Source organism: Trachypithecus francoisi, unplaced genomic scaffold, assembly GCF_009764315.1.
Source record: "Trachypithecus francoisi isolate TF-2019V2 unplaced genomic scaffold, Tfra_2.0 Lachesis_group0, whole genome shotgun sequence".
Lineage (NCBI taxonomy): Eukaryota > Metazoa > Chordata > Mammalia > Primates > Cercopithecidae > Trachypithecus > Trachypithecus francoisi.
Genome location: NW_022681453.1, coordinates 134,390,355 through 134,414,688, shown reverse-complemented (window position 1 = coordinate 134,414,688; position 24,334 = coordinate 134,390,355). Strand labels below are relative to the sequence as shown.

General features: G+C 37.1%; 1 protein-coding gene across 28 annotated transcripts in view; it reads left to right on the top strand.

Annotated features, from left to right (window-relative positions):
- Nucleotides 1–24,334, top strand: part of LRRFIP2 (LRR binding FLII interacting protein 2) — a 131,459-nt gene that overhangs the window by 74,401 nt on the left and 32,724 nt on the right. For 11 of the 28 annotated variants that reach the window (XM_033212004.1, XM_033212003.1, XM_033212018.1 and 8 more), the window contains 9 exons: nt 648–698; nt 780–824; nt 1,662–1,709; nt 2,216–2,272; nt 5,471–5,539; nt 7,983–8,072; nt 14,143–14,187; nt 15,814–15,930; nt 19,284–19,355. In XM_033212004.1, coding sequence (XP_033067895.1) covers nt 648–698; nt 780–824; nt 1,662–1,709; nt 2,216–2,272; nt 5,471–5,539; nt 7,983–8,072; nt 14,143–14,187; nt 15,814–15,930; nt 19,284–19,355 — 594 coding nt within the window. The remainder of the gene's footprint in view (nt 1–647; nt 699–779; nt 825–1,661; nt 1,710–2,215; nt 2,273–5,470; nt 5,540–7,982; nt 8,073–14,142; nt 14,188–15,813; nt 15,931–19,283; nt 19,356–24,334) is intronic. The other 17 variants (XM_033212014.1, XM_033212012.1, XM_033212011.1 and 14 more) reach the window with 9 other exon arrangements.

The following is a 24,334-nucleotide window of genomic DNA, read 5'->3' as shown; positions in this document are numbered from 1 at the left end:
AAGTATGTCCTCAGATGACATCAGGAAAAGCAAGATTTAATTCCTTTAAAAACATGCTGTGTCCTTTTAGTGCATGGATTCATTGACTAGTACAATTTATCTAATTCAACTAAGGCACTTTGTCCATGGCTTGTTTTGAAGAACAGATTTTCTAATCTATTTGGAAAAGAGTGTTTGTAGTGCTGACTTGGAGCTTATTTATCTGGTTCTCCAAAAATCAGTCTAAGCCAATTAGGAGTTGGTCATAAAATCACTGAAAATATCATAGGAACTGGGTGAGTGGGATGTGGCCACTGTTTGCCACACTCCCAGTTCCATGGCCCTCTTTCCCTCAGTGTTTTCTTACTTACCATTCCATATCCTAACAATAATGCTTGAAGACCAGTAGGACATAAACATATTTATAATTTATAGAAAACTGTTCCAACTGTTTTTCTTTCTTATCCCTTATAATTGATGTTCAAAACAATTTCTAATGACTTAAGTTTTTCTTATTTCTTGTGTTTCTTAACTACCTTAAGCATTCAGGAATTGCTAATGAATTATGGAGTATAAAATCATAAACTTAAATCCTCTGTATTCGTGATGGTGAGACCAATTCATCTTTGTTTTTGTTTTTGCTTATTTATTTTGTTTTTGTCTCTTAGCAGTCTTCTTCCCTGTACAGTGACCCTCTGGCAACATATAAGAGTGACAGGGTTAGTACTTTCTGAGGAATTTTCTGCCTTCAGAGCTACCAGTTGCTTTTTTTCGGGTTTAATAATGCACTTTTTTCTTAGGCCTCTTCTACTGCAAATTCTGGTCTGCTGAGAAGTGCCAGTCTGGTTTGTATTTTCCTCTTCCAGTGTGTGCACTGCTGGTGGGGTCAATGTCATGGTGCTAACTCTATGGCTTGACAGCTTTTCTCCAAAATAGTTAAGGACACATGATTTTAATGTCATGTATACTTCAGATTGTGCTGCCTGTGCTTAAAATATAAAACTTTAGGGTATTAAAAATGAGCATATTCCCTTCACAGAGGGCTGTTGGTAGTCCTTGCTTAGAATCAGTTTTTTCATAGAGAAGATAGATTTACTTGAGTCCCACTACACTTACATACTTTTGAGATGGCTGCTTATGGAAAGGATATTGTTTTTCTTTGGGACAGTTATGATCTTGGCCTCTGATACTAGGATCTACTAAAGCAAGCTGACTAGAACAGTAAAAGCAGTAGCTCTGTGTAATGTGTGAGCTGTGAATTTGTTGCTTTCAAGCTGTTTGTTGTGTTGTGGCCTGTTCTAGTGGACTGGGATCCTGAGGTTTTATAACTTAATTTTATTGTTGTAGTGGGCAAAATACTCTTTGTACCTCAGTTTCCTTTCCTGCTCTGTTTCCTCTTTTGAGGAAGTCCATTTATACATGTTAATTCTCCCAGTTTCATAACATGATGGTGAAAGAAAATACTGTAACCAGGGGTAGTTTTTTAAAAAATGAAGTGTAAGGTTGATAGCAATTTATGCATATAAATGAGTATTACCTCCTTCAGGGTTTTCACTTTGGGAAGCTATATACTTATATTATTCTCCAAAACTTTTTTGGTACCAAATATTGTGAAAACATTAAGTCATTTTCAAAACAACCTTGATGCTAAATAGCTAAGTAATACTTCCTTTGTTCCTTAGGCATCATTGTACAATGGTGGATTATATAACCCTTATGGTTCTCGAACTGTAAGTCTAAGTAGGGGAAGGTGGTGAGGAGGAGGGAAATGTGGGTGGGCACAGTTTACTTTCAAAGAAAAAGTCAAAAATTAAAAAAAAAAAGAATACACAAAGGAAAAGTTATTTAATCTGATCTCTAATTACTCTCTAAGCTGTGATCAAGTCATTCAGCTAGCCAGTTGTAACTCTCACCCAAGCCATGATAAAATGCCTGCTGGAAATCATGGCTTCAAGTATTAGGGAAATACATAGAAAAACCACTTTTCTTGTTCATTAGTTCCTCCTGAAGAAGTTCTGAGCAGCACTTCTCAGGGCATCCCCTTCTTCTTCTCTCCCTCTAGCCAAGGGCTGGTAGATCTTGAGGATGGGGATGAGGTAGAGTTCCAGGCCACTGAATAATAGTTAACTTTATCTTGAGAACCAGGGGCAAGTTAGGTCCATGGTCCCTAATGTATTCTTATTAGAAAAATGAGGTGTTCATTGTTGTAAAACCTTTCTTCTTGGAAACTTTATAGCCATCCGAATGCAGTTATTATTCATCAAGAACAAGTTCAGCCCGAAGCAGTCCAGTGGTGAGCTGTCTAGTCTCTGCATGCTTTGTAGAAATTTTTGATTGTTGCATTAATCTGTACTCACTGTTTAGAATATTGAGGATATGGTGTGATTCACTTTGTTGTGTATGGATTAGGTGTTCCCTTAGTACATAAACTCAAGCACCAATTTGTCCTAATAATTGGTGATTTCTCTATAAATGTGACTTAGCATGTAATTTCTTAAACGAGTCTCTAACCAGTGCCATTAGAATTTTTTAAGTTTTTATATTTAATTTTCATTTGTGTAGAACTTCTTGTCTTTCAGTGGTGATAATTCAGTGTATAGGTTGACTATCCTGTGTTTCTCCTTTCCATCTTTACATTCTGCACATTCAGCCATTTCACCTGCTTGCCAGCGCTTCTGTCAGTGCAGTGAAAGGAGAAGAAATAAAACAAACTGATTTTTAAAAAAAATTATACAAAAGACAAAACTGGGACAATTAGAATTACCTAATTTTTCTGGAGTATTTTTTAAAATTTGTAAAAATAATATTAGTTAAGTAAAATTCAAAGTAAAATTCCCCAGACCCCTCCTTCCCCATTTTCCTTCCCCAAATGTAATATCTGTTCTTCAATAACCTTTCATAGATGTTTTATGCATATATGAGTGCTCTTTATTTTGAGTGCAAATAGGTTCATATTACATACTGCTCCTCAATATATTTTCTTTCTTTAAAGTAGTTTTCTGTATCAGCACCTATAAATAAATTTCATTCTTTCTTTTTTTGATAAAAATTTTAAACAAGTAAGCTGTGTCCCTTAGTTTTTCCACTTCATGTCTCTTAGAGATAGTTTCATATTAGCACATTCTTTTTAATGGCAATATATTCCGTTACTGCATAAGTATACATTTTAAAAGTGATTTCCTGGCCGAGCACGGTGGCTCACACCTCCCAGCACTTTGGGAGGCCGAGGCGGGCAGAGCACCTGAGGTCGGGGGTTCAAGACCAGCCTGACCAACATGGTGAAACCCCACCTCTACTAAAAATACACAATTAGCTGGGCGTGGTGGCACATACCTGTAATCCCAGCTACTTGGGAGGCTGAGGCAGCAGAATCGCTTGAACCCCGGAGGCGGAGGCTGCGGTGAGCCAAGATCATGCCATTGCACTCCAGCCTGGGCAACAAGAGCAAAACTCCATCTCAAAAAAAAATAAAAACTAAAAAAATAAAAAGTCATTTCTCTGTGATAGACATTAGATTGTCATATTTTTGCTACTATAGACACTTATACAATGACCATTCTTATCCAAGTATATTTTTGTATATTTACGTGGGTAAATCTGCAAGGTAAATTGTGAATCATGAAATGATGGGGTCAAAGAGGATATGCATTTAAATTATGATGTAAATTACCATGTTGTCTACCAAAAGGACTGTACTGGTTTACATTCCCAATGGCAAATGATGACTTTACGAGCTACCTTGTTATCCTTGATAATGTCAAAACTAGAGAAATAATTAAAGCAGTTTTTTAAAGGTCATCAAAGGTTAATTTGTGAAGTGGAATAGGTGAGCTATATAGGTTTTCTTTTACATATATGTTTGTCTCAGTTCTACCATTTCCAAGTGGCACTGCTTAAAAATGCCACTGCTGTATTTAACAAAAGTTACACAGGGATGTTTAAGAAGGTAAGAACTTTTTTCACATAAGAAGGAAGTTTACTTCTAACCTACCCTGTAATAAAATTTCACTTGGCAATTATTGGACCTGGTAGCATTTTTAGTTTCCTGAGTGTGGTGGTCACTTGCAAATAAAATTTGATTTTATACACATACACACATAATTTTTAAAAATTTAATACATATATATTTTTCTTTAGAGACAGAGTCTCGCTCTGTCACCCAGTCTCTGAAGTGCAGTGGCACGATTTTGGCTTACTGCAGCCTCCGCCTTCCAGGTTCAAGCAATTCTCCCACCTCAGCCTCCCAAGTTTCACCATGTTGGCCAGGCTGGTCTCAAACTTCCGACCTCAGGTGGTCCACCCACCTCGGCCTCCCAAGGTGCTGGGATTACAGGCATGAGCCACCGTGCCTGGCCTAATTTTAATTTTTATTTAGAGAGGGTAGCTTTCTGTGTGGCCCTGCTAGATTCGAACTCTGGGGCTCAAGTAATCCTCCTGCCTCAGCCTCCTCAGTAGCTGGGACTGCAGGTATGTATTACTGTACCCAGCTTATATTTTCATTCACTTGTAGGATCTTGTCCTTATAGGCTGGCTAGATCCTATTTCATTTGCAGGTTGGGGTCAGAATAACTATTTTAGTGATGCCAGAATGTTTTCTTAGTGATGTTAGAATGGAGATAAACTACACATACTGAAGATGAGTCTTTGGCTGGTAAAGCAAGAAGATGACAGAGCCATGTAGGGTAATGTTAGCAACATCTCCACTAGTTGCATAGTAATAAATAAAGGAAAATAAGAACCATCACTTTGTTGTCCCTGTTGTAGGAATTTCTGTCATTGACTTACATTGTTTCACTTTAAAATATTCTTTTATTTTCTCTCTCAAGCAAAAACATTAAGTATATTTATTGACCCCTGATAGGATTCCAAAGGGCCCAGAGGTTTAAAAGTATGAAATCCCTAGCTGGTTTCAGTTGGCTTACTTATGCACCTCCCCTTCTTTAATTTTTTGAGATGGAGTCTTGCTCTGTTACCCAGGCTGGAGTGCAGTGGCATAATCTCGGCTCACTGCAACCTCTGCCTCCTAGATTCCAGCGATTCTCCTGCCTCAGCCTCCCGAGTAGCTGGTATTACAGGCATCTGCCACCATGCCTGGCTAATTTTTGTATTTTTAGTAGAGACGGGGTTTCACCATGTTGGTCAGGTTTGTCTTGAACTCCTGACCTCAAGCAATCCACCCGCCTTGGCCTCCCAAAGTGCTGGGATTACAGGCATGAGCCACCACACCTGCCTTTCTTTAATTTAACTTAAATAAAAGGTAAGGTTTTACTTTATTTGTGCTTTTTGGAAATCTCTCCTGATTTTTAATAGCAGTTTATTATGCCTTGTACCAGCTTTTCTATTAATATATAGGGTGCACATTAGATTATACCAATTATGCTGCTTATATCATTATTCGTATGCATCTCAAAATCTTCCTTAATGTGCTTATAATGAGGTAACACCATAGCAAAATTGCATCTTTGTCATTATCTGCATTTAATATCTATAGTTTACCAATGATGACACCACAAGCATTGTGTCTTCTGATCGTGCCAGTCGTGGACAAAGGGAGAGTGTGGTGAGCGTGATTTGCATGCAGATAAATAAGATGAGTTTTAAATAACAACAATGCATGCTCATGTGAAATCTGTTGGAAAGTGAAATTTGCATTTGACTATAAGAGCATTTTCTTCTAATTTAGTTATATAAATAATTTGCCTTATAAAACCTGTTGAGAACACACATTCTCTGTGGGCTGTGCAAGCTTTCATTAATAACTTGTCTTTTTACATCTCTTAGGAGTGAGTCATTATTTGAAAAGTTTTTACTTGTTATTCTTTGTTGCTGTTTTATGCACATACATGTGTGTGCAATTCACCAAAGACAAATTTCTTCAGCAAAATTAATGTTTCCATATTGTATAAAACTCATAACTATGGATTACAAATCATGTTACCATTAATTGCTTTCTATATTGTTGTATTTACATTTAACCGATGTTTATCCATCTGTTAAGACCTGTAATCCAGGCACGGTGGCTCATGCTTTTAATCCCAGCTACTTGGGAGACTGAGGTGGGAGGATTGCTTGAGCCCAGGAGTTTGAGCCTGCAGTGAGCTATGACTGCGTCACTGCACTCCAGCGTGGTTAGCAAAATGAGCCTCTGCCTCTCAAAAAAAAAGCTGGTGAATTTAAGAATTGCTGATGACAAAATTTAAAAATTCTAGTCTTAGACATTCAGTTGGGTAATAATTGTAGAGGGAACAAATAGCTATGTTAGAATACAAATGATATAATTTCAGGTTATTCTTTAATGAAGCTGGAAATTTTACAGAAAACTGATGACATTTTAGTTATATTTAAGAAATTGGTTTGGAAAATACATTGTTGAGGATGGTATGTCAGCTTAGAGCTAGAATAAAGAGCATAAGAGGCTGTAATTCATTAAAGAAAAATAGACCATTTAACATGAGTTACATTATGTGAAAGATTATAAACCCGAGTTTTCATAGAGAAGGGGAACATTAAATGTTGGAGAGATTTGTTACCAAAATTCATTTATTTAAAGCAGTTGTAGTTCCTTAGCAAACCAGCCAATGATCATGCTTACAACTGAAGGAGGAATAATATGCCACAATACCTAAAAACACCTTGGAACGCAGTGGAGTGGAAAGGGCAGGGACTCTAAATAATGATGCTTGGGCTTGCATCCACTTCTACTACCTATTAGTGTGTAAATGGCAGTGTCTTTATTTGTACATTGGGGATGTTAATAATACCTTTGTAGGTAAGCTTAATATATGGATTAAATGGAATACTATGTAGAAAATACCTATCAAAATTCTCAGATAGGTGCCAATAAATATTAGTATCTATAAATGCAAGTTATATTATTATTACTATGAATAAAAATAACATTGCTTGATTGTATTGGTCCTTAGCAAAACTTCATACTTGTAAGCCTGTTTTATCTCTGTGGATGGGCTTCTGAATTCCCTTCCTTGAGAAATATTTTAAAGCAAGGCAGACAGTCAGCTGAAGTAAGGAATAGATGATGAATGAGGTAAAAAAAAAAAAAAATCACTTACTTTAAAATTAAATAAATGTTTGTGGAGTGCCTGTTACATTCAAAGCCCTGTGTTGAGTGCTAGGAATACTATTTTAAGCCAGTCAGACTAGATTTCTGACTTTATGCATAGAGTTTATATCCTAGTGAAAGAGATGGAAAATAAACTAGTAAAGAAAGAAAAAGAAAGAAATGTCAGGGAGTGTGAAGAGAACAGGTAATGTGATAGGGAATATGGAGGGGCCAGTATGTATGTGGGTGACCCTTTGGATGGGGTGATTAGAGATGCTTCTTTGAGAAACTGACCATTGAGCTGAGACTTGAAATGTGAGGAGCCAGTTGCTTGAAGAGCTGGGAGAGGAGCATTCTAGGCCAGTGCCAAGGCCTAAGGTGAGGGAGAACTGGTTTGTTTGGGGAACCAAAAAGAGGCCAGTATAGTTCATTTCCTTCTTTATTTTGTCCTACATTTCCTGGTCTTTGGGAATATAAAAAAGAGGGAACTGTGTAAACTGAGAAAAGGTGCAGTAAACACCCTGTGAATAATTCTGCATTCAGCATATATATTCTTAACAGAATTGATAGCTATAATGAATTACAAATTTTGAGAATTATAGTAGAGGTAGATACTAACCTTGAAATGCTTCTGTTCAGGGTGATGAATATCTTAAACATGAGAGATTTGCTGGTCCTCAGGAAGTAAATGTTCTCTGTAGCATAGGACCCTAGTTAAGATGAGTAAAAAAGCTGATTGTAGAGCTGTGATTTCATTTAGGAACCCCTTTTCTTTATTTTTTTGAGTAGGTTAATTGCAGCAGTTGCCTTATTTTATTTCTTGATACTTTATCACACATCAAAATTTTAAAAAGCCTTTCTCTAATTGGCCAATGTTCTTATTTTTTTTCTTTCTTTTTTTCTTAACTTTTAAAGCACCTCATTTTTTTTTTCTGACTGAAAGGTTTCTGCCGCTGATTATTTCAGTCGCTCCAATCGTAGGGGAAGTGTTGTCTCCGAGGTGGATGACATCAGTATCCCAGATTTGTCCAGCGTGAGTGTATTGCATGGGGTGGTTGGTTATGTTGTCCCAGGCTTGTGACTAACAGCTAATATGTTAGCTATTTTATAATAAAAGTGGGAACTTGATCTATTGTCTTAAGAAATATTTGTTTGGGCCGGGCACGGTGGCTCACGCTTGTAATTCCAGCACTTTGAGAGACCAAAGCAGGTAGATCACCTGAGGTCAGGAGTTCGAGACCAGCCTGACCAACATGGTAAAACCCTATCTGTACTAAAAATACAAAAAAATTAGCTGTGTATGGGGCTTACACCTGTAGTCCCAGCTACTCTGGAGGCTGAGGCAGGAGAATTGCTTGAACCCAGGAGGTGGAGGTTGCAGTGAGCCAAGACCACGCCACTGCACTGTATCCTGGCAACAGAGTGAGACTTCATCTCAAAAAAAAACAAAGAAAGAAAGAATTGTTTGAACATGTTAAAATCAAATACATTTGCTCTGTTTTGGAATGTATTTATTAATATGTCCCTTTTTAAAAAAACTTTTTCCCCCTCTGTGGAAAAATCTCCACATAGAACCCATCAGCATCAGCAACAATTATCAATATTTTGCCAATTTTGTTTCATTGATTTCTTCCCCCTTCCCTCCTTTTTTCCCTGAATTATTGTAAAGCAAATTCCACGTCATGTCATTTCTCAATAAATAGTTCAATATGTATCTGTAACTGAATATTTTTTCAGATCTCTTATATCATTATCATCACTAATGAAATAAGTAATTCCTTAGTATCATCTAATACCTAACCCTTATTCAGACATTCCTTATTGGTTAAAAAAATTATTTTCCTTTTTGATTTTAGTGAATCTATAAAGTGATAGGTAGACTTAGAAAGTTGAATAATGAAATATACCACTTAGTAAAGTGTCACTAATTTGTACTAACCAGGAAGAATCTGAATATATTTTAAATATTTGGATTATGGCATTGTTCTGAAGAAGTGTGCCTATCCATTGCTTCCATATTCATCAGGAACTGAATTTAGGAAAGGTTGTCCTTCAGGCATTTGTCTTAATGAAGGAACTCCAGCCAACAACTTAGGATCTACCTGCGCATCTCAAAATAACAGCCTGATTATCTCTCTGACGCTTCTCCTCTTGCTGGCTTTGTGTTGTTTTCCCCATGGACCAAGGCTATACTGACTGTACTGATTGTCAAGCACTTTGGAGGGGGTGAGAGGTGGCATTTTTCTTTCTTTCTTTCTTCTTTTTTTTTTTTCTTGGTGACAGGGTTGAGACCTGTTGCCCAGGCTGGAGTGCAGCAGCGCGATCACGGCTCTCTGCAGCTTCAAATTCCTGGGCTCAAGTGATCCTCCCGCCTCAACCTCCGAAGTAGCTGGGACTACAAGCGTGTGTCATCATGCCCAGCTAATTTTTATATTTTTTGTAGAGCCAGGGTTTTGCTGTCTTGCCTAGGTTGGTCTCGAATTCCTGACCTCAAGCAATCCACCTGCCTCAGCCTCCCAAAGTGTTGGGATTATAGGCATGAGCCATCACTTCTGGCCAATATTTCTTTTTTTTTTTGAGACAAAGTTTCACTCTGTCACCTAGGCTGGCATGCAGTGGCACGATTTTGGCTCACTACAACCCCCACCCTCCGAGTTCAAGCGATTCTCCTGCCTCAGCCTCCCAAGTAGCTGGGATTACAGGCACCTGCCACCGCGCCTGGCTAATTTTTTGTATTTTTAGTAGAGACGGGATTTCACCATCTTGGCCAGGCTGGTCTTGAACTCCTAACCTCATGATCCACCCGCCTCAACCTCCCAAAATGCTGAGATTACATGCATGAGCCACTGCACCCAGCCAACATTTCTTAATAGAAACGTTAGACAGTAGTTTTTAAATGAAGAAATAATTATTTATAATTAGCATTTCACTGATGGTATTTAAATAGCGATTTCTGAACTATTTTAATTCTAGAAGATAATTTTATGTGTGGTTCTTAAGCATTCCAGATCATTGGTTCTCAAATCTGGCTATGCAACAGTATCATCTTGGTGTGGGTCTAATCAATAACTCTCTCTGCATACAAAGTTAGAAGACTGGTTTCCAAGTCATTCCCCTGAAATATTGCCCTTATTATTAAATTGGCTAGTAATCCCCTTTTTTCCCCTGTAAGTATGGACAATTAAACTTATTGTTTACATCTGTTCTCTTAAAAACTGAATTCTGTCAGCCTCTTAATTTATAATATCTGAATTAATAGTTATGTCTTCCTTACATTTATTTTGTGATGATTTACTTTAGTAATTACATATAAATGAAAATGCTGACAGTTTAAAAAATCTCCCCCTGCCCCTACTAGTTAACTATAACTCTTTAACATAAGGAAAAAGTTCTCTAGAGCAGGAATTTACAAATCTGGCTAACCCCTGTTATTTTATAGTCTGCAAGCCACTGGTTTATTTACATGTATGTGTGTATCCACACATACAGATGCACACATATGTATACATATATGTATGTATACATACATATATATACACATTTAAAGAGACAGGGTCTTGATCTGTCTCGCAGGCTGGAGTACAGTGGAGCCATCATAGCTCACTGCAGTCTCAAACTCTTGGGCTCAAGTGACTTTCTTGCCTCAGTCTCTCAAAGCGCTGGGATTACAGGCAATTTGTGTATTTTTAAATGGTTATATGTAAGTACCTTATCCTTAATTTTGCCTCCTGGCAAAGCATACAGTATTTTGGGGCCTCTCTCTGGGGCAAGTAACTTTCTCTAGTAGTATTTCTTTTAAAGAGTATGCTGTAGTCCAGCTCATCTTGTAGATGAATACAAAGGGGACTTCATGTTGGTAGACCTCCCTTCCCTCCCACTTTCAAAAAAAGATGACCTGGAAATATTTCAACATGAAATATGATTTTTAAATGCAACGAATTCAGAATTTTAAAAGACATTTTCTGATTACCTCATTGTGTACTAAATATGTTTGTAGGCTGATAGTTTATAACTTTTGAGCTAGGAGGTGCTGAGAAAGGGTGCCAGGTCATGATTCTGCAAGCCTATGTAATATTTTTGGTGGCTCTAGCCTCTAATTTTCTTCTGCATTGGCTTTGTTTCTGTTTTGTAAGTCAGGCTACAATAAAGCAAACAAATGTAAATGTGTTTTAATTAAAACTGAGATTTTGCTGATTGTTAATAATTAAACCCATTTCTAAATGGAATCCTTAGCCAGTTTTGCTTTAGGAAATTGTTAAAATTGATTGATGTTTTCCCTTCTGTGGTTGTGGAATCAGGTATTTTTTCAAACAATTTTTGAGTAGCTTTATCAAGTTAGTATATATATAAATTAGAAATTAACAAAGGATCAAGACCCAATGACTGCATTGAAGAAACTGCACTGTAAATACTTTATTAAACTACAGTTTTACACGTTAATATATTAAATATGATTAAATTTTATTCCGTTTAAAAAGTTTTTTTCTGGATCTGGCAGACTCTGGATCATCATTATGAACATTAGCTTGTTATTGCATTGCAGCCACATAGAACTCTTGGCTGTTGGATCCTATTGGGCTTTTAGAATACCAAGTTTCAACTAGGCTTTTGTCTAAATGGAAGACAGCACGCAATATAGTACAAGTCTCAGAAGTGAGAACTGACCAAGTTAGTGTAGCCAAAATAAGAGAACTGTGACATGGTTGCTTTGGGTAATTTTTGCTGGCTTGACAGTCTCTGAGGTTTGATGGGTGATCAGTTTGGGTTGTGACAGTTGGGATCTCTCAGAAGACAGTGAAAGCAATAGAGTCATCATTGTGATGGATTAGTTCATGATGCATCCTCTAAAATGTAAGATTATTCTAGGGACAGTCTGTTAAAAACTGGGTGAGTTTGGAGGTCATTTTTGTGAGAAGTGGGTTTGAGGAAGGATTTCAAATAAGCTTAGAAGACTTTTAATTTTGAATGCTACGTGCTTTTCTCTTTAACACGTTAGCGGAAAAGAGTTGGAAAATACTCAGGAAAATAAGGCAGTTTATTCAAATATAATATTTCTTTCATCTTGAAGAATAATACATTAAATATTGGGCAATGCAGTATAGATGTGTAAAAGGATCATTCCTTTTTATGGCAATAATTGGCAATATAGTATTTAAAAACAAATTTCAGGACAGGCATGGTGGCTCATGCATGTAATCCCAGCATGTTGGGAGGCTGAGGCAGGCGGATCACTTGAGGTCAGGATTTTGAGACCAGCCTGGCCAACATGGTGAAACCCCATCTCTTCTAAAAATACAAAAAAAATTAGCCGGGCATGATGATGGGTGCCTGTCGTCCCAGTTACTTGGGAGGCTGAGGCAAGGAGAGTAGCTTGAACCTGGGACGCAGAGGTTGCAGTGAGCCAAGATTGCACCATTGCACTCCAGCCTGGGTGACAGAGTGAGACTCTGTCTCAAAAAAAAAAAAAAGAAAAAATTAAAAAAAAAAAAAAAACATTTCAGTCGCTGTCACTACCTGCTTTGAAACATTTATATGTTGTTTTAAAAATCAAAATGAACTAAAATTAGTTTTTCAGAGTTTTTACAGCATGAAGTAACAAAGAGTTAAATGTCTAAAAATAGTGTTTATATTACTGACATAATACTATAATCATAATAAAGAATATTTATAAACATAAGTGTGGGTAATAAAAAGAACACTGAAAACTTTCAAATATGTGGAAGTTAGGGTGAAGTCATCTGAGTAGAGCCAGAAATGATATTTCATGTTTTAATAATTAACTGAGAAATGTTTTCAGATCTCTTCTCTAGATTGGGCCTAGAAGGTTTTGTGTCGGAGTTGGTGTTATTTTCATTTAGTTACATCCCTATGTGCCTTTTTTCTCCTAGTGATAATTGAAATAGCATATATATTCAGGTAAACAATACGAACACTGAATTGAAAATTTACAAAACTAAGGGTTGGATTCAGCTCTGCAACCTTCAGCAAAATCTTTCACCTCTCAATTTCTTTTTCCTTAGCTGTAAAATTCAGGGTTTGGACTAGATTTTTAAGGTACCTCCCTTCTTGAAACACTGTCTGAAACAACCTTAAGGCCTCTCAGCAGAAGATAGGTTAACTTAATTATGGCCAGTTGAGATAATAGGCTACTATGAAGCTGTTTAAAATAAATGAGGGAAGTCTGTTAGTATAGATGGGGTACGATTTATTCATTTATCCAACAAAGTTTGAGCCCTTCTGTGTGCCAGACACTATTCTTGATAGGAGTACAGAAAAGAACATACTGATATAGAGCTTACATTTTAGAAAGACAACAGACAATAAATAAATGGATAAATACCATAGTGTCAGGGAGTGCTAAATGCTATGAAGAAAGATGAAGTACTTTCTCAAATCTCTGAGACTTGGTAAGGGGAAAAAGAAGGTGTAGAACATGTATGGGACACTTACTAGAATTTTTTAAAGACTTTGTGATTGGTTGCTATTAGAGAGTGGTGGTCAGGGTATGGCATGGTAGGGAGAGAGCCCTACTCATACCCGTTTGTGCTGTTTGATTTTTTTTAGTCACATGTGCATGTATTACTGAAAAAACAAAAAATCCTTGATGTGGGGAAAAATATTTTGGTGACATATTTAACATGCTTTAATCCAATCTGAACTTTCTTGACTGAGCATACTAGTCTTTATCTATGTATCCTGTGTCCTAATAATGCTTAGAAATAAAGGTTTATCGCTTTTGGTTTTATCAGACTTTTCTTTTTGATATGTACAAGCTTTTTTTGTATTAACATTTGCAGTGCTAAAACTTTTTATATGTAGCCTTCTTTAATGTGTTTTAAATACCTTAAACAGAAAATTTACCCAAAAGTTCTAAACTTTTGAGTAAACATAGATTGCTTACTCAGTATCTTCCTTAGGATAAAAATTAAAGTTGCTGACATTTTATCTTATGTTAAACTGGAATTTTTATTTCATTTTTAATTTGTTTATTTTTAGGATTCAAACATCATTGAACTTGGAAAACTCAAGATCACCTTTTTCCTCCTAAAAAAAAATCAACTTGCTAAGCATCTTTCCTGATTTTTATCTTTGTTCTTTTCTAGTTGGATGAAAAATCTGACAAACAGTATGCTGAAAATTATACAAGAGTGAGTATGTAAATTCCTAAGGGAAATTCTCAAGGTCAATTAAACTCGCTATCTGTAACTTGTTCATTATTTATTTTACAACAATTGGTCTGATGTAGCCGCTTTTCCTCCCTTTATCTATTTCCTGTCCTTGACCCTCCAAAATTCCTTCGAAGTTAAATCATGTGAGGCCCTGGGAAGAGAAAAGGCACTGCATTTTATTTCCTTGAATGTCACCTCTTTAGCTTTTGGCCACTCGTTTGATTTTCATTCCTCTGGAAATTGATCCTGAGAAGAAGCCAGTAAACACTGAAAATGAAGTTTCTTTAGGAATGGTGTTGGCAAACTCTGAGATGTTTTTTCCTTTTATATATAAATTGTTTCTTGAAGTAAAATAACTCCTTTCTAGAATTTGCTTTGTGTTAAAGTCTCTTCTGAAAGTATTTTTAGAAAGTCAGGGAGATGATTTATCAAGATTAATTTTATGCTATACCCAAGAAAAATTAGCTCTGTCCAGTAGAAATGTAATGCAAGCCACAAATGGGAACTTATATGTAAGTTTAAATTTTCTGGTAGCCACATTTTAAAAGTAAAAAGCAGGTAAAATTAATTTAGGTAATGCATTTTATTTATTCCAGATATCCAAACTATTTCAACATATAATCAATATAAAATTACTAGACCAGACTAGGTAGCTCATGCCTGTAATCCCAACACTTTGGGAGGCCAAGGTGGGTGTATCACCTGGCCAGTCATGGTTTTGCATGCCTGTCGTCCCAGCTGCTCCTCAGTCTGGGAGGCTAAGGCAGGAAAATTGCGTGAATCTGGGAGGTAGAGGTTGCAGTGAGCTGAGATCGTGCCACTGCACTCCAGCCTGGGCAACAGAGTGAGACTCCACCTCAAAATAAATAAATAAAAATAATAAATATAAAATTATTAATGAGATATATTTCGTTCGTTTTTCTACACTACGCCTTCAGAATCTGGGATGTATCCTATACGCAACTCTCAATTTGGACTAACCACATTTCAAGTGTTAGTAGCTGCATGTGGCTAATCGCAAGTATATTGGACAGCACAGATTCATGCAGTTTATTAATCAATAGCATAATCTCACGCTTAAATGAATTTTGGGAAGAACAGTCTACATTCATAGTGATATCCAGTGTTGCTGCTCTCCACTACAAATAGTATCTTCATCTTTATCAACTCAACACAGTATTAGAGAAAGAAGAGATTGATAAGCAGTTCAGAAATTAAAAAGGGGAAGTGGTGATTAGCGTATCAGTTATAAAATTCTAAAACTGCTTTAAGTTAATCTGATGTCCTCACTTCAGTATTGTTTACAGGATAGCAAAGATAAACTTAGAAAATAACCCTCATAAAAACTATTTTCTTTGTGGTTATGATGAATTATAGATTTTGATGAGGTATTTGTGTTCATGAAATTTTGCTTAGTATGCTTGGGCCCTTCCCTGGATACCTGGATACCTGCAAAGCCAATCTAAATTGACCATTGATTACACATGGTAATTTCTTCATCTGAAGCCCACATCTTCCCCCAACCACCCTGCCCTGTTTTTAGTTTCCACTGCAAACATATTTTTAAAGAAATGAGCCTTAGAAGGGTCATATTTCTCTTTCTAGCCTTCATCTCGAAATTCTGCCTCAGCAACAACCCCTCTAAGTGGAAACTCATCCAGACGAGGAAGTGGGGACACCAGCAGCTTAATAGATCCAGACACCTCATTAAGTGAATTGCGGGTAAACTGAAGTTTTTGGTTTTCTTTTTAAAAGCAGTTTTTTGACTTCTTGGTAATATACTGGAACTTTTAACTTTTAATGTGACTTAGTAGAAAGAAGGAATATGATTTCTTTATTAAAAAATAAGTACAGTACAAAAGTGTGACTCAGGTGTTTCAGAGCTTGAAAGGAAGGAGATGAGTTAATTCTTTTTTCTGTCCTCTTTCCTGAAAATTTGATGGTGTTGGAATTTCTGCTAATTTACAGATGCCAGAAAAAACCACTTTGTAATGTATGTAAAATTAATTCTCTCAGAAACAACTGGCCATGTTTTAAATGGAAAATATGTGTGTGTACAAAGAACTAGATTGTGGGAATTATTAGTCTTTTGAGCCTTGATGGTATTCAGCTGCTTGAACATAGTTATCTCTCAATTTTTCATAGTAATAGAAGTGTAATAATATTTGGGTAACAGAAATACCTGAGATAATGAAAAGCTAATTTGACTCATTAATTAAGTCTCCATCTTTATTAACCCCTTTACTTAGAAAAAGAGTACTTTAAAATATATATATTTTATTTGCTGAACCTGCTATTTGTGAAGCAAGGGGTAGTAAGAGAAATTGTATATTCGTTCATTCAAGATTTATTGAGCACTTGGCCTTGGAGATGTAGGAGGCAAAATACATTCTGGCCTTCAGGATTTCCCTGTTTCATAGGGAAGACAAAGTGATACAAACCAATAAAACCAGGTGGTGTTATACAATAGTAGTAGCAAGAATGGGGCTGTTAAGGTAGTTCAAAAAAGCATGATCTAAATTGGACCAGGAGAACAGATAACAAAAGGCTTTTCAGAAAAGACGAACTCTGAGCTAAGGTTTGAAGGAAAAATAAAAATTAACCAAGTAAAGAAATTGAAGGGGAAAGGCTTTCTCAAAGAGATGCATTCAGAGAACCCAGAAAGCTACCTGTATAGCAAAGTTGCCAGAGGGTAGGATGAGAAGTGAAGAATAGTAGCATGTAAGAGAGAAGGCTGGAAAAGTAGTGGGGGGCCAAATCACAAAGCATGTGGTATGCTAGCCTGAAACGAATTCAGTTTTACCCTGACAACTATGGGATCTAACTAGGAGAGCAATACTGTCTGCTTTGCATTCTTGAAAAATAACTTGATCACAGTCAGAGGAAACATTGCAGGCCAGAAGAGCAGTTACCCTGTGGTTCAACAATGAGGATAAGGTGAGCAAGTCAAAACTGCAAGGGGAGAAAATGTGGTAAACTTGCTCTGGAGTGAATACAAGAGACTGGGAATTGGTTGGGCAATAGGTAGGGAGAAATTTAAGAAAAGGTTTTTAGCTTTCTTTTGAAGGTGAGATCGATTATTATTTTCTTTGGTTGGGTTGAGCCAGTAGAGAGAAGATGAAGGTTGAGGAAGGAGAGGGGTAACTGGCAGATCAAAGTGCCTGAGTGGGTGAGAGGAGAGTCCAGGACTCAGATGGATGAGCTTGCCTGGACTGGAGGTCCCCTCTTCACTGGAGGGGAGGTAGAGGACAGGTGGTGACTGAGATTGTAGGTAGGGGCTCATCTGAGTGCAGTAGTGTTTACAAGTAATTGACCACAAGCAGTTGTAGATTTATTTGTTCCTTCTCCACCTTCATTGCTTCACTTGACTAGCCTTTAAAAAAAAATTTGTCACCCCTGTAATCCCAGGACTTTGGGAGGCTGAGGCAGACGCATCACGAGGTCAGGAGTTTGCGACAAGCCTGGCCAACATAGTGAAACCTTGTCTGTACTAAAAATACAAAAAATTAGCTGGGCGTGGTGGTAGGCACCTGTAATCACAGTTACTTGGGAGGCTGAGGCAGGGGAATCGCTTGAACCCAGAAGCGGAGGTTGCAGTGAGCCGAGATCACGCCATTGCACTCCAGCCTGGGTGACAGTGTGAGACTCTATCTCAAAAAAAAAAGAAAAAAAGAAAAAATTGTCGGTAGGGTTGGAAAAAGAGTCTGACTTATGAAAGTGGGTTAGGGGGTGAGGGGAGGATGGAGAGGCTTGCAACAGTGGCAGAGAAGGAGAGCACCTAGGCCAGCATGGCCATTGGTTTGAAGGTGTCAGTATTAATTGAACTCTTACCAGCTCTTACTGTGTACCAGACATAAGTGCCAGGTGGAAAGTTGAATAAGATAAACTCTTGCCATTAGCTGCTGCATTCTAATGGGACAAAAGGATATGAGGACAAGGCCTTCCAGCCTTAGACTTAGCTTGCTTTTGTCAACAACTTGTTTTTTCTTCCTTGAGAGAATGACGTTCTTGAAGGAAGTGTTATTTTTGTATCCTAGCATCTGCCTCCTAATAGGTCCTTTGTAAATGTCTATTGAATGAATCAGTGACTAACAGACAGTCAAACCTACTGGAGAGGCAATGAAGGAGGCAGGGAAAGTATAATACCAAAAATGTGTATAATCAGCTTTTAATAATTGATCCTGCTTGTAATTGCAGAATTGTATTTAGGGCCCTGTACAGTTATTTCAGACATCAATCGAGCACTCAGAATAGACCTTATATAACAAGGTCAGGCACAGGGAAACAATGTTTTCCGTTTAAAATTTGACCAGTTTCACTTTTCTTATAAGGATTATGGTAACATTTGGAGCAAGTGCTTTTCTCATCATTTAAATGGTATCCTCAAGATAGAATATCTCATTTGACATTCTGTTCAAAATGTTTAACTTCCTTCCCTTTACTTCCTTTCTCTCAAGTTAATTGTGGCCAGTAACCAAGTCATTGAAAGAAAACTTTGTTCATATTCATTTATTATATTTTTTAAAACCTTTTGCATGATTCATTAAAATTGGCTCCCTCTTATTAATTGACTGTATATTTTACTAGTTCTAGGTGAAGCATTATGCTAAAAAATTTTAAGTGATTTATAAAATATTAAGTTGTATGATTTTAAATGTTATTTGCTGTCTCTTATTTACTGTATATTTTACTAGTTCTAGGTGAAGCATTATGCTAAAAATTTTAAGTGATTTATAGAATATTAAAAGTTGTATGATTTTAAATATTATAATTTATATAGCTTTTTCCTCCATGTATAGCCCTGTCCCCATTTGCTATGCTGTTATTAACAGAATTTAATGCCAAGAAAATATTTAACATTAGATTGATTACTCTAGACCTTCCCCCAGTCCCACTATCCCCTGACCTATTTGCCCTTTTCAGTGGTTGGGAGTGGGAGTTATGTTTTTGTACTTTGATTGCTCTGCTTTTAGTGTGGAATTTACAAAAGTGAGTCACATTTCTTCTGAATCCTTTGTGATTTAAGATATGTTTGTGCATAGTTTTATGCAATGGTTCATTCCTATGTCCTGCAGGATATCTATGACCTTAAGGACCAGATACAGGATGTAGAAGGGAGATACATGCAGGGGCTTAAAGAACTAAAGGTATCAGGGCCCATTCTGCAGCCCAAGCATGCTCTGTATGCAGAAGTGTTGGCAATGGTGGCTTTGCAAGTTCTGTTAACCAACTGCACATAGCTTTACTAACAGTGTTTGTCTTTCAAGCATGTGCTTAACCTGCAGTGCATTGAAATGGTGAACTTTCAATCTCTGCTTATGTTTAAATGTGTAGTACAGTTTTTAAATATTCAGCAGAAGATATTATTTACAGTTTTTTTTTCTCTTTTTTATTTTTTCTTATAGAGACAGGGTCTCACTATGTTGCCCAGGCTGGTCTCGAACTCTTGGGCTCAAGCCATCCTCCTGCCTTGGCCTCCCAAAGTGCTGGGATTACAGGCATGAGCTACCTCGCCCAGCCTCTTTTACAATTTTAAAACCTTGTAAAGTACATGCATATCCCTGTGTCTTAGCCATACAAAATTAAATTGGTCAAACGCCTAAAAAAATACTAAGAATATTTTTATTGAGAATTGGACCTCAAAATTCTTCCACGCTAAATGAAAAAGTGTTGCATATTTCTGTTACCAAACTCAGTCAGTATTAAATGTGGGAGGAAGTAGCAACTGAGACACCATTATTATAAATATCCCCCCTGGAGGAGGGAATATGAAGACATGAGGCCTATATTTTCTTTTGGCTTGGATTTTTTTTAACCTATAGGTCAAAAAAGATGACACAGATATAATGCCTTAAAGAATTTGGAGGTAAATGTAAATGGTCTTTATCTTTTCCCAGAAAGGATGACTAACATTTTTCAAAGTAAATGTATGAGGCAGACAGTTTGGTTGTAAATAGCATTGGTTATCATGCTCTTCTTTCCTCACATTTCATTCTGAAGTTCAAGCCTCGTGTTATGAAGAAACCAGAAGTTTATTTAAACACATGTATGTCCTGATTTGAAATCGAAATACACACTACAGGCCAGGCACGGTGGCTCACACCTGTAATCCCAGCACTTTGGGAGGCCGAGGCAGGCGGATCACCTGAGGTCAGGAGTTCGAGACTAGCCTGGCCAACATGGCGAAACCCTGTCTGTACTAAAAATACAAAGAATTCACCAGGCATGGTGGCAGGCGCCTGTAATCCAAGCTACTTGGGAGGCTGAGGCAGAAGAATTGCTTGAACCTGGGAGGTAGAGGTTGCAGTGAGCTGAGATGGTGCCATTTCGCTCCAGCCTGGGCAACAGAGCGAGACTCTGTCTCAAAACAAACAAAAAACAAAAAAGCAAAATACCCACTACACCTCTAAAAAAGCAAAAAGCAAGACATTTAGAAAGGTGACTCAGGTTATATCCGAAGGACAAAGCATGGACTTCATGGGCAAGGGTTTTGTCATCTTCCCTGGCATGATTTGGAATAGCCTCACTATCAGCCAAACTCTTCATGCAAGTGATATGGTCCATGAGAAACAGAGTAAGACTCGGGACCCAAAAAGGTGAGAAGTCTAATGGGAAGTGCCCATGAGGGAAGCCTGCAAGTTGCTGATAGGGCAACATGAGTTTGTCAGTAAATATCAGAAGAATTACAGAATTAGTTGATGTTCTCATTTAATCTTACTCCTTTAATCTTCAGGATTTAATCTCTCTTTTAAGGTTTTAGAGATACGACTTTTGGAAATATCTTGGATCAAACAAATTGGTACATTAAATAAATATGCTTATATTAAAGTCACATGTGTAACAGTGTATCACGAAAGCAATCGTGTGATTCAGGGGCATTCTTATTGTCATTTTATTTTATTTAAAACTTTTTTCCTTTCATGTTAGATCTACCATTTATTGCATTCTTTGACGAATACAAAGGAACAGATTGGATTTGAGATTTGAACAGATGAGATCCCTTTTCCTAATTCATGCCAGAGTATAATTGAACTTGACTTCAGATTACATTTATCCTTGACACTTGAAGTGGGAAAAAACCCATAAAAATAAAGAAAAGATTGTCTGATTGGTGACCAAACATGGTGGGATGATGCATCCTATTGAAAAAAGATGTTGGCTCATTGCTTGTGACATTACTTTTACTATGTTTGCCTTTGGGATGTTCTCAACCACTCTCCCCTCCATCCTTTCATCGGGGAAGTTTATTATTACTAATACAGCATTTGCCCATGCTGTACTAGTATATAGTGTGCACTGTTACCCAGAAAATGCAGTAAAATATTAATTGTAAAATTTAACTGATCTATTTCTTAAAAGATTAATGATTTTGTAAGTCAAACGACTAAACCCATTAACCCATTTTAAAAACTATTAAAATTAATACCTTATTAAATTTAAGTACAGAGTTACAGCAATAAATAACAATAGTAAATCTATATCTAGTGACTGAAAACTTTCCAAGATGTATTGAAAAAAGGCAAACTGTAGAACAAAATGTAGAGTATATAATTTGTATTAAAAATATATATTAAGTCAAGGGTGTGTATATTTTATACTATAAACAAATAGGAAATGGCCTGAAAGATAATCTACCAAACCAGTAGCGCTTGTGCCTCTGGAGGGAGCATGGTCAAGGAAGACTTTTGCTTTATTGATATTGATAATTTTTTTGCTATTAGCCTCTCAGATGGATGAGAATTATTTTAAAGTCTGCATTATAGTAAGAATACATTTAGATATATTTAGAGCACTGTATAATTGACTTTGCTTATATTCTTTGTTTTGATTAAATTTGTTTCTAATCATAGTTTAAATCTTACCTGACAACTTACTTCTGGTTTATGAAGCATTATTAAAAGTGTGTGTGGCCGGACACAGTGACTTATACCTATAATCCAGTTTGGAGGCCAAAGTGGGTGGATCACTTGAGCCCAGGATCACTTCAACCCGGGCAACATGGTGAAACCTTGTCTCTACAAAAAATTAGCCAGGTGTGGTAGCACATGCCTGTGGTCCCAGTTACTCGGGAGGCTGACATGGGAGAATCACCTGAGTCTGGGGAGGTTGAAGCTGCAGTTAGCTGAGATTGTGCCACAGTGGTCCAGCCTGGGTGACAGAGTGAGACCCTGTCTCCAAAAAAAAAAAAAAAGTGTGTATGTTTGTATTTTTATTTAGATATAATTCACATTCCATAAAAATTTACCCATTTAAAATATATAATTCAGTAGTTTTTAGCATACTCACAGAGTTATGCAACTAGCACCACAACCCATCTTTAGAACATTTTCATCACCCAGAAAAGAAACCCCAATCACTTACTTTCTATCTCTGTAGATTTGCCTATTCTGGAGACTTATTACAAATGGAATCATACAATATGTGGTCTTTTGTGATTGGCTTTCATTTAGCATAATATATTCAATATTCACCCATGTCGTATTATCTGTCAGTCTTTTTTTAATGGCTGGATAGTATTCCACTGTACGGATTTGCTACATTTTGTTAATCCATTTGTCAGTTGATAGGCATTTGGGTTGTTCATACTTTTCTGGCTATTATGAATAATGCTGCTGTGAACATTTGTGTACAAGTTTTTGTGTAGACATATCTTTTCAGTTCTCATTGGTAGATTGCTAGGAATAGAATTGGTGGGTCATATGGTAACAGTACATTTAACATTTTGAGGAATTGTCAAACTGTTTTCCAAAGTAGCTGCACCATTTTATGTTCCTACCAGCAATGTATGGGAGATCTGGTTTCTCCACATCCTTACTAACACTTGTCTTCTGTATTTTTGATTATAGATTATAGCCATCCTAGTGAATGTGAAGTGGTACCTTATTTTGGTTTTGATGTGCATTTTCCTAATCACTAATGATGTTGAGCATGTTTTCCTGTGCTTATTTGCCATTTGCATATCCTCTTTGGAGAAATATCCAGGTCCTTGCCCATTTTTAAATTGATTTGTGTGTCCTTTATTTTTGAGTTGTAAGAGTTGTTTATATATTATTCTGCATATAAGTCCTTTATCAGATATAAGATTTATAAATATTTTCTCCCATTCTGTGGGTTATCTTTTTACTTTCTTGATCATATCATTTGCAGCATAAAAGTTTTACATTTGGGCCAGGCGCGGTAGCTCACACCTGTAATACCAGCATTTTGGGAGGTCGAGGTGGGCAGATCATGAGTTCAAGAGTTTGATACCAGTCTGGCCAACATAGTGAAACTCATCTCTACTGAAAAATACAAAAAATTAGCCGGGTGTGGTGGTGTGTGCCTGTAATTCCAGCTATGCAGGAGGCTCCCACAGAATTACGTAAACCCAGGAGGTGGAGGTTGCAGTGAGCCGAGATCATGCGATTGCACTCCAGCCAGGGCAACAGTTTGAGACTCCATCTCAAAAAAACAAAAAAAAAAAGAAAAAAGTTTTATATTTGGGTGAAGTCTTTTTTTGGTTTATAATGCTTTTTGTTTGTTTGTTTGTTTGTTTTTGAAACAGGGTCTCACTCTGTTACCCAGGCTGGGGTGCAGTGGCATGATCTTGGCTCACTGCAACCTCTACTTCCTGGGTTCAAGTGATTCTCCTGCCTCAACCTCCCGAGTAGCTGGGATTACAGGCACCCACCACCATGCCCAGCTAATTTTTGTGTTTTTAGTAGAGATAGGGTTTCACCATGTTGGTCAAGCTGGTCTTGAACTCCTGACCTCAAGTGATCTGCCTGCCTCAGCCTCCCAAAGTATTGGGATTACAGGCGTGAGGTACCACGCGCGGCTAGTTTATAGTGCTTTTGGTGTGTCTAAAAAACCATTGCCTGTTCCAAGGTCATGAAGATTTATCCATATTTTCTTTGAAGCGTTTTATTGTTTTAGCTCTTACATTTAGATCTGTGGCTCTTGGTGAGTTAATTTTTGTGTATGGTGTGAGGTAGGAGTCCAACTTCATTCTTTTGTTTGTGGGTATCCACTTGTCCCAATACCATTTATTCTTTTCCCATTGAGTTACATGGATCCCTTTGTCCAGATTAACTGATTGTAAGTTCTGGGCTCTTAGTTCCATTTCATTGATAAACATTTGCACTAG